This window comes from Neophocaena asiaeorientalis, unplaced genomic scaffold, assembly GCF_003031525.2.
Source record: "Neophocaena asiaeorientalis asiaeorientalis breed wild unplaced genomic scaffold, Neophocaena_asiaeorientalis_V1.1 scaffold449, whole genome shotgun sequence".
NCBI classification, from domain to species: Eukaryota; Metazoa; Chordata; class Mammalia; order Artiodactyla; family Phocoenidae; genus Neophocaena; species Neophocaena asiaeorientalis.
The window spans coordinates 2,259,296-2,269,466 of NW_020175027.1; the positions used below are offsets into that span (position 1 = coordinate 2,259,296).

The window sequence follows — 10,171 nt, forward strand, 5'->3', positions numbered from 1 at the left end:
CCAGCACAGGTCCTCTCCACAGACTCTGAGACTTGGGTCCCAGGACTGGATGTATCTGCACTGCTGCCCTCTGACCTCAGCCGCTACTTCCGATATGAGGGGTCTCTCACCACACCCCCCTGTGCCCAGGGAGTCATCTGGATTGTGTTCAACCAGACAGTAAAGCTGAGTGCTAAGCAGGTGGGGCTGGGGTGTGGTGGTGACATAGGGGATGAGGGGGAAAGGGTTGTAGGTGGAGGTGAGAGAGGAGGCATAAAGAGATGAAGTGGCCGTGTTGGGGATGAGGGGGACGTGGACAGTGGGTCCCTGAGGTGCTGGCTGTAAGCCTGTGACCCTTTTGCTTCTGTGTCATAAGCCCACCCCCACTGTCTGCTGACCTCCCTAGCTCCACGCCCTCTCTGACTCCCTGTGGGGACCTGATGACACTCGGCTACAGCTGAACTTCCGAGCTACACAGCCTTTGAATGGGCGAATAATTGAGGCCTCCTTCCCTGCTGGAGTGGACAGCAGCCCTGGGACCGTTGGGCCAGGTGCAGCTTTGTCTACTGATGCCATGCCCCCTACCCCCAGCCACAGGTCCCTCATCCTCCCCATGTGTCCTCATTTGTCTGTCACTGGTGATCACAACCCCTGGCTCTAACGTCTCCTTTTTCTCCTCAGTCCACCTGAATTCCTGTCTCGCTGCTGGTGAGTCTGTGCCCCTCCTCTGGTTCCTGAGGCTGGGGGCATCCCTTGGCACCGATCAGCCTCAGGGGCTAGTCAGGACCACCACTGCTGCCTCTCTATTTCTGCAGAGCACACATCAACCCCAATAGGATAGCGTCAGATCAAGGCAGGGGGGTTCCCCTGTTGTCCCCAGTGCAAGAGTTGGTCAGAATGAAGCTCCAGTAATCTCCTTGCATCCTCCTTCCCAAACAACCTCTTTCGTTTTGTTTTTAGAGAGGAAAAAAGTGCTTATCTTACCCCTTCTTGTTTATCCACCCCCATCCCTTTGCTGGCCTCTGCTGGATTCGGAGACGCTGGGGGCAGCTGGAGAACTTGGGGCAGGGGTGGGGTTCAGGTGGAAGAGGCTCTGAGGGAACCCTACAGACTCCTCTTCACTCCCTTAGGCAGTCTCTCTCCTCCTCCCTCCAGGAGACATCCTGGCCCTGGTTTTTGGCCTTCTCTTTGCTGTTACCAGCATCGCCTTCCTTGTGCAAATGAGAAGGCAGCAAAGGTATTTTACTAACCCTCTCCCTTAGGCCCAGCCCCTGCTCCCCAAGTGGAGTCCAGAACAGCTTCATGCAAATTGCATGCAAATGAGCTCATCCTTGGTGAGATTTCTGATTAGGGTTCCCTGTTGTGTAGACACCCAAGTGGGACCAAAGGAAGTGTCAGGTACCACCCGGCAGAGGTCACAGAGACTGTTGCCTAGAGGCCTGCAACTTGGAGAATGTGCAGAGAAGCTGGCCAGAGGAATCTGAGGGGGAGCTGGAGACTTTGTCCTGCCCATTACACTACTTCCTTTTAAGCCTCCAAAGATATTTTTTTAAAATAAATATTTCTAATAAAATCTGTGGAAGGCGTATACTTGTTCCCCAAATCAACAGGATGGTGTGTTCATTTCCTATTGCTGCTGTAACAAATTACCACAAACAGTGGTAACGGAAATTTATCCTCTTAAGAGTTCTAGAGGTCAGATGTTCAAAATGAATCTTCTGGGCTAAAGTCAAGGTGTTGGCAGGGCTGGTTCCTTCTGGACACTCCTGAGGAGAGGACATTTTCTTGCCTTTTTCAGCTTCTAGAAGCCAAGCATTCCTTGGCTTGTGGCCCCTTCCTTGCATCACTCCAATCTCTAGCTTCCATTGTCACATCTCCTACAACTGCTTTTAACCTTCTTGCCACCCTCTTATAAGGACCCTTGTGATTATGTTGGGCCTACCCAGTTAACCTAGGATAACCTCCCCATCTCAAAATCATTAGCTTAACTAAAGTCCCCTTCCCATGTAAGGTAACATTTCACAGGATTAGGGTATGGACATCTTTGGTGGGGGGACATGATTCTGCCTCATGTAGATGTTATCAGGAAGCAGGGAGAAACGACCGGTATTGTTGGAATGACTGTGTGTGTGTGTGTGTGGGCAGGCTTGGTCTCTAGGCTTAAAATCACACTGAGGCTTTTGGGTTTTCACCCTGCTCAAGTAAAAGCTATGTAGCTTTACAGTTTTGCCTTCCAGTTGTGCTGTCCGGCCCAGCTGCTTGCTGGAATGGGGCAGTGCCGCTGATAGCAGCTCCTTTGCTCTGTGGGGAGTAAGGGCCAGATGTTCCCCCAGCCCTGCCAGGCTTCTCTGCTTCACACAGCCTGTTCACAACCCCTCCTCAGTGAGCCCAGTGCCCCACCCCTCTGGCTCACGCAGGGGTCCTTCCAACTCCACTCTTCCCCTGGGGCATCCTTTCTACCTTCTCCATTTTGGAAAACCACCACCACCATCCCCAACACCCAAGAAAGGCTTAAAGGGCCCCATGATACTGGTAACATCAGTTTTATTTGGTGGCAACTACAGCCTGGCTGGGGGCAGGGCCAGCCCTCACAGGTTGTTGAGCTCCAGCAGGGTCTGGTCGAGGGTCTGGTGGATCTCCACGTTCTCCTCCTTGGCACTGGCCAAGGTCTCTGTGAGGGGAAGCAACCCGTGAGGTTTGTGGGGGAGAAACATGGGGAGTCATGGACAGGGGATGTGACAAATAGACACGGAGTGGGTTGGAGGCACAGGAAGACCCAAACATTCAGGGATCTGAGGACCCTGTGGGTGGGACAAATGGATGGACTGAACAAGGCAGACAGGGATGCCTCACTCAAGGCTTTGGGGCCATGGAGGTGGGATGGGAAGGCCTGAGTCATAAACTAATTTACCCTCCTTCTTTAAAAGGTTGAAGAGAGTTGGAAGCAGGAGGAAAGACAAAGACTGAGCCAGGAAAGGGAATGTCAGACAGACAGACAGACAGACTTGAGGCAGAAAACAGACCTGCAGGGAAAGCCCCATGGTGCTGCCATCCAGTGTCTCTCCAAACTTCATCCCAGACCATTCACAACCTTCTCGCCCCTCCCCTGCACCTCACCATTCCACTTCCCTTCCAGTCATTCTTTTAGATCCTGGAATCACAGCTTGAATGCTCCAAGGGCAGTGACATGCCTGGGTCTGTAGAAGGGCGTGTGTCTCAGAGGCACCAGAGGGCCCGTGGTTGACTGACGTGGTCATACGTGCCCACATGCAGCAGTAAGAGTCATGCAGAGGGGGTTCCGGTGTGGGCCACAGTGTTTTATGGGTGAGATCAGTAGAGGAGGGGGGGGTCACAAGATCAGGGGTGCCCGTAGGAGCCAGGGTCTCAGCAGTGAAGCAGTGCTCTGTGGGGGTGATGGAAGTGCTCTCTGGAGGGCAGGAAAACAGCGTGGAGACCAAGTTGAGTTTATTAAGCAGCAGAGAGTGGGAGAGGCTGGCGGGTAGAGGGAGGAGTGGATGGATATAGAAGGATGAAGCAAATGCCAGGGTGGGCAGCAGCTGTGACGGGGGCTCTCCTAGGCTGCGTCCAGCCTGGCTGTGCAATGTTGGCAATTTCCGCTCCTCCTGCTTGCCCCCCTCCCCATACAGAGAATGGAAAGGAGAAGAGAGAAGGGGCCGTGGGCCACACTGGTGAGAGGCTCAGAGGGAGGTGATGTCGTTGAGTGCGTTGTCCAGCTCCTCGCTGATGGCCTTGTACTTCATCTTCTGTGCATAGACTTCGTCTGGGGGGTCCAGGGGAGGGGGGCCAGGTGGGAGTGTGGGGAGAGGGAATGGAGGGAAAGAGGAACGGAAGGAGAGAGGGTAATGGAAAGAGAGAACAAGAATCAGAGAGAGGTGGACGAAGATGGAGTGAGAGAGACAGGCCAGAGAACAGGCTGGACAGCTGTCAGGGCCCCCTCCTCCCCTCTCTGTACCCCTATGTCTTTTGCTCTTCTCTGTACCCCAAACTGGTGCTTCCCCCCAGGAGCTCCTGCCTCCCCCAGGGGCCTGGGGACACAGTGCTTTGCATAAGCAGGAGTGCTTGCTTCAAGGGGAGGGCGCTCAAGCCAGAAAGTTCTAAAGTCCTAAAGTTGGAGAGAAAACTGAGGCTTGCCTGAGAAGGCTGGAAGCAAGAGAAGAGCGAGTTGTGAAAGTGAAGTAAAAAGGAAAGACAGCTTTAGGCACAACGTTGTCGGTAACAGTGAGAAGTAGCTACAGACTAGCAAATCCCTGGATACTTGTTTTCACCAAATCTAGCTTCAAAAAGTATTTTCCATTAATGTTATCATGAAAACCTAGATATTAAACCAAATACCTCTCTATTTAATGAAGAAGGTGCTGCACTTGGACACAGAATTGTCTAGATCAGTGCTACTCAGAGTGTGATGTGAGGACCAGCAGCATCTGCATTACCCGGGAGCTCGTTAGACACAGATTCAGCCCAAAGTCAGCAGTCGCTTCAGAGCAGCACCCAGGAATCTGTGTTTTAAAAACTCTGAGGGGATTTTCATGCTCGCTCAAGTTCGAGAAGCACTGGAGTTGACGGGGCTACATCTGCTTGGATGGGAGGCACAGACCGCCAGAGTCTGTGGAGTCCTAGGTGGTCCAACCCTAATTTACCACTGGCAGGTATCATGGGATGGGAAGATAAGTCATGGGGAATATGGACCTATTTTAAAAGGTTCAGGGGTACAGAGGAATATCCCTTTTACCTTCCAGGTCATCAATGGTTTTCTCCAACTTTGCCACCGACCTTTCGGCAAACTCTGCTCGGGTCTCAGCCTGGGCATAAAGGCAAGATGGGGAAAATGACAGGAGCTTAGGCCCTCCCAGACGCTATCAACTTTCTCTTCCGTCCCTGTCCCCAAATTCCCTGCCACAGGAGGTCTCTGGCGGGTACTGGGGGGCTTGAGGGGGATTTGGACTGGAAGGACTCTCACCTCCTTTAGCTTCTCCTCCAGCAGTTTGATCTCCTCTTCATATTTATCTTCTTTGGTGGAATACTTTTAGGGACAGACACATGCCATCAGTTCATCGCCTCCACAAGTCCTTCATTTCTCCACGGAGCCCCACAGGCTACTCCTGATTTTGTCTCCATCAAACATCCGGCCCTGCCCTGCCTGGGCCCATCGCCTCCCTCCCCTGAAGGACCCCATCCTCACTGCCCCTCTACCCCCCTCTACCTTGTCCGCTTGGGCTTCCAGGGATTTCAAGTTGTTGGTAACAATTTTCAGCTCCTCCTCTAGGTCCCCACATTTACTGCAGGGGGTGTGTGGCAGGGTGGGGTGTGAGGGCACAGTGGGGGAGACAGTGGAGATGGCACAGTGGGGGAGGGGTGGAGGAGAGAAGAGAAGAGCAAAGTTGTGAGAGTGACAGCAGGCAGAGTTTAGGAGCCCCAGGCCCTTCCCGGCCCCCAGCAGGTGAGAGAGAGCAGCCTGAGATGGAGGGGAAGGTGAGCCTAGAGAAGGTGCCATTGCCCAGAAAGGTCCAGAGAGGTGACTACCTCCTCCTCTGAGGCCGTCAGGGACTTGAGGGCCTGGTCCATGGTTCGCAGTTCCTCCTCCAGCTGCCTGGCTCGGCTGGGGGCAGCAGGTAGGGGTCAGAGGCAGGACCTGTCCCTGTGGTCCCACGCCTGGGAAACTGCCTCCCCACTGTGCAGAGTACCCCAGAGCCATGGGCTCAAGCCGAGTTTCACTTGCCGCCCTGTGGTGTCCTCACCTCTCAGCCACCTCAGCTCTCTCTTCTGAGCGCTCCAGCTCTCCTTCCAGGATCACTAGCTTCCTGGCCACCTGTGGGGATGGGGAAGAGAGGAGGAGGAGATCCATGGTGAATGACTGGGGGTGTCTGGGACTTGGGAGTGAGAAGAAAGTGGGGCAGGGCTCTCACCTCCTCATATTTGCGGTCTGAATCCTCAGCGATGTGCTTGGCCTCCTTCAGCTGCATCTCCTGCAGCTCCATCTTTTCCTCATCCTTCATAGCTCGGTTTTCGATGACCTTCATTCCTCTGAGAGTCAGGGAGAGGGGTAGGGGTCGGGTTAGGACCAGCAGAGACAGGCTCCCAGCCCCCTCCCCGGCCCACCCTCTGAGAACGCCCCTGCCCACCTCTCACTCTCATCAGCTGCCTTCTCAGCCTCCTCCAGCTTTTGCAGGGCTGTAGCCAGGCGCTCCTGCGCCCGGTCCAACTCCTCCTCTACCAGCTGAATGCGGCGGTTCAGGGAGGCCACATCTGCCTCGGCCTGTGAGTCAGAGGTCAGAGGTCAGAGAGGCTTCAGAGGATGGTTAAGATTCTTGTCAGAACGAACCTAGGTTTCCTGACCTCCAGAATTTCAACCTATTTTTTTTTCCCCCAAACCAACCATCTTCTGTGCAGACTCTGTGCTCCAGCCCAAAACATGCCCTCCTGTACAAGCTCCACTCCCCTGCTACAGGGCCTCTTCTAGCACGGTGCATAATCTCCAATGGTTATCTGCACACAGATCCCTCCATCCCTCCTGAGAGCCCTCCAACTGCTGGGACCAGGTCTGAGGCAGCCCTGACGACTCCTCAGCAGAGCCTGGCTCAGGCAAGGGGTGGGGAAGAATCAGGCCAACCAGACTGCAGTGCTGCTAAAAACCGCCAATCACAGAATCAAGCTACGTGATGTCACTCGCTGCCAGGCAGACCCCTAGCGGGAGGCTCCGGAAGCAAGCCAGGCCTATTTAGGACACCCTAGGCCGTACCAAGGGTACTCCCTGCCAATGCCCGAGGCAAGTGAGGTCGGTGCGAGGGCAGTGTGAGTGGCAGATCAGCCACTGATCCTGCAGTACAGAGGCAAAATCATGGTGGTTTTGGAGAACGTGCACAGAAACACGATACCTTGAGAAAGAGAGGACAGAGCAAGAAGGGCCCCAATAAAGGAAAATGAGAGAAGTAGTGCAACTTGGTGTTAAGAGCGTCTGCTCTGAGTGACACTGTTGTCTTTGAGCTACTTGTGTGACCTTGGGTAACTTATTTAGTCTCTCTAAGCCTCAGTTTCCTCCTTTTTAAATTGGAGTTGACAATAGCAGTTCCTACTTTGTAGGCTGTTCTGAGATAATGCAGTGCTTCTAATACTGGATTAATAACAGGATCATCTGGGAGGTGTATAAAAAATACCAGGTTCTCTAGCTCCATGCTGGAGCCACTGAACTGAGATCTCCAGGGCAGGGGCTTGGAAATCTTTCCATCTTTTTTTTTTTTGCGGTACGTGGGCCTCTCACTGCCGTGGCCTCTCCCATTGCGGAGCACAGGCTCCGGACACGCAGGCTCAGCGGCCATGGCTCACGGGCCCAGCCGCTCCACGGCATGTGAGATCTTCCGGGACTGGGGCACGAACCTTTGTCCCCTGCATCAGCAGGCGGACTCTCAACCACTGTGCCACCAGGGAAGCCCCTTTTTTTTTTTTTTTAAAAAGCTTCCAAGGGATTCTGATGATAAGCAATCTTGGGAAATAGTAAAATAATATGCAGAAAGCACTTGAATATGTGCCTGCAGAGTCCACACCCCATAAACGTTAGGTTATCCCTTGTCTCTCCCTCAAGGACAAAACACAGAAACCGCGGGATTTAGGATTGGAAAGGAGAAAGGACCAGTGTAGGAGAAGAAGAGAGTGACAGGGAAGAGATGGGTGGCAGCACTGGGGGTAGAGGGAGTAGAAAGCAGGTCCTGAGTGATAGTGTAGGGCAGGGGAAACAACACCATATATAGAAAGTAGTTGCAGCTTATCCTCCAGGTGCTGAAGGCCACCTAGAGTGACAAGAGCCCATCCTGGGCACAGGGCCATATGACTCAGTGTGGAAGGATTCTGGGACAGCACTGGGGTTGGTAAGAATGACTCTGGGGGACACTGGAGGTCTATTCTAGAGAGAGATGAGACTCTGCAAAAGGGAAACTCTTCATGGTAGTGGGGTGAGAAATGACTGGCGAATCTGGGAAGTCCTGGGGCCCGCATCACAGGAATGACTTTTGCCATTTTCTGCTTCTCAAGTTCTTCCCAGTTACGGATGCTGCCCTCTAACTGCAGGACAGGCAGTGCTGTCCCCTCTGCACAAATAAGAAGCAAGAGAGAAAGGAGAAACTGAGGCACCGTGTAAGTTAAGTGCTGTGTTCAAGGTCACACAATAAGTTTGGGCACCGTTTCCTATCTTCTACTGGTGCTGCTGCCCTGCTTCCCCAGCTCTGTCCCTGTCTTCCCCTCCTCCCTCCAGCCCCCACCTAGCTCCTTGGGTTTCCAGTCCTTACTCCAGCTGCACTGGGCCTCAGTTATTTATAGAGTGTCAGATGCCCAGGGTCGTCTTCACTAGCAGCTGCAGGTCAGTTCCCTCCCAAGTGCCAGGGCTGGTGAAGAACCAAAACCGAAGGCTGGAGGTCAGAGAAACCAACCTTGGGGCTAGGGGGGGATGGGGAACAAGGATAATGGTCAGTACGAACAGTAATGTCATCTCTGATCTTGGATGTTCAGACCGTGCGTATGCGAATCCCCCCATCCACCCAACCGCAGGCTCATCTTAAACTTAAGCCTGGGTGGAAGGCAAACGGGGAGCATGAGGCAGAGAAAGTACCATGTCCAAAGTCTGATGGCCGTTCTCCTACCTCGTGGGGGGAGGGGTTGGGAATGGCAGGAGGTAGAGAAGTCTGGTTAGCGGGCGGTGGGCAGAGGAATCTCCGAGTGAGCAGAACTTGCCAAGGTGGCTGCCGTGGCGTTTGTGGCTCTGTCCCTCTGCCCTGTGGCCTGGCATGGTCTCAAGGCCAAGAGCTTAATGAGGGTAAGTGAGGGACCGACAGAACCTGAGCTGGCGCCCCAGTGCACAGCAGGGCCGCTGGAGCCAGAAGTCAAGGCCAGGGAATTTCTAATGGCCCCCCCGGGGGTGTAGCTCAAGTCAGGGCCCCTCTTTGAACTCCTCTCCCCTCCCCCTGCCCCGCACCCCGAAAAGGTAGCTGCAGGCTCCTTTCCATGTTCGGCTGGGGGATTAGTTGAGATGGATGGTAAATTCTTGTACCACCCACCCCCGCGGTGACTCATTGCTTGGTCACTGTACACACTAAGAGCTGGAACCAAACGAAATTACAACACTGTGTCCTCTGGGGGAAGTGGGAAGTGGTTTTGATTTACCCACTGTCTTGGATTATTTGTGCCACCTTTTGCCCTAGCCTGGGTTCCTGCGAGGAAACGGTTTCTGTCCTGGTGCTGAAGGTCCCCTCCATCCCCATGTCTGGGACCCCTCCCAGTGCACTAACTCTCCCACCATCCCCCAGGTCCACACTCACATCGGTGGCTTTCTTCTCAGCCTGCTCCAGTTTCTCCTGGGCATCCTTCACTGATTCGGAATACTTTTCCACCTCGTCCTCCGTCCCTTTCAGCTTCTTCTGGAGGGCCTGCTGCTCCTCCTCCAGCTGGGAGAGAAAAGCCTCAGTCAGCCAGGCCCAGGCCCAGGCAGGAGGAGTGGTGCGTGCGAGGGGGTACTAAGAGATATGTAGAGGCTGTCAGGGAGGAAGAGGGATAGCAGAGGAGGGACAGTGCAGCCAGGGGTGTTGTAGGGACCTGGCGGGAGGGGAGAGAGAGCTTCCGACCCCAAGGAGCAAGGGCCATCATGGCTCTGCAAGGGCAGGAGTGGAAAGGGGGGCACCGGGGCTCCCCAGGCTATGATGGGTGAGATGAAGCGTGGCTCTGGCTAGGGCCCTGGGGGGCACCGTGAAGGCCCAGCAGCCCTCACACTGGCCCTCACACTGGACAGTAGAGAGCCTTGGACAGCAGGCCAGAGGCTGGGGGGCACCGGGCAGGGCCTACCCCACCCGCATTGTGGGGTGGTGGCAGGGGATGCACCGGGCCTGGGGCCCCCACCTGCTTGCAGCGGTCCTCAGCTTGCTTCTTGTCGGCCTCAGCCTGCTCAGCGCGGTCGATGGCATTCTCCTTGTCCAGCTTTAGCATCTGCATCTTCTTCTTGATGGCGTCCATGGTTGCGGTGGGAGACCGGCCGGCCGGCGGGCTGTGGGGTGGACCTGGCTGACTGGGCTGGCTGCGCGAAGTGGTTGCACGGGTGGCAGGCAAGGAGGACCAACCGGGACTGGGATGTCCCAGCCGCGCGGGCGCCTAAAAGGCGGGGAGGGACCGGGCGGAGCCGGGGGCCAGGACCCTC

At 54.8% G+C, this 10,171-nt stretch overlaps 2 protein-coding genes across 6 annotated transcripts in view; one reads left to right on the forward strand and one right to left on the reverse strand.

The window, feature by feature from the left end:
• CA9 (carbonic anhydrase 9) overlaps positions 1-1,500 on the forward strand; it is a 6,120-nt gene extending 4,620 nt beyond the window's left edge. Inside the window, exons 6-10 of the mRNA XM_024763030.1 lie at positions 23-180; positions 386-530; positions 661-687; positions 1,135-1,216; positions 1,348-1,500. Coding sequence (XP_024618798.1) covers positions 23-180; positions 386-530; positions 661-687; positions 1,135-1,216; positions 1,348-1,414 — 479 coding nt within the window. The 3' untranslated portion in view covers positions 1,415-1,500. The remainder of the gene's footprint in view (positions 1-22; positions 181-385; positions 531-660; positions 688-1,134; positions 1,217-1,347) is intronic.
• Positions 1,501-2,503: 1,003 nt separating this feature from the next.
• Positions 2,504-10,171, reverse strand: TPM2 (tropomyosin 2). Of its 5 annotated transcripts, none has more exons than XM_024763052.1 (9): positions 9,877-10,171; positions 9,303-9,428; positions 6,120-6,253; positions 5,904-6,021; positions 5,736-5,806; positions 5,521-5,596; positions 4,958-5,020; positions 4,730-4,799; positions 2,504-2,650 (listed from the first exon to the last, which is right to left on the reverse strand). In XM_024763052.1, the coding sequence occupies exons 1-9, from the start codon at positions 9,988-9,990 to the stop codon at positions 2,568-2,570; spliced, it is 855 nt and encodes a 284-aa protein (XP_024618820.1). In that variant the 5' UTR covers positions 9,991-10,171; the 3' UTR covers positions 2,504-2,567. The 5 variants fall into 5 exon arrangements, with proteins under 5 accessions (XP_024618820.1, XP_024618824.1, XP_024618822.1 ...); XM_024763056.1 differs by lacking the exon at positions 5,521-5,596 and adding an exon at positions 5,201-5,276 and having other exon boundaries at positions 2,507-2,650; positions 9,877-10,161; XM_024763053.1 differs by having other exon boundaries at positions 2,509-3,760; positions 9,877-10,160.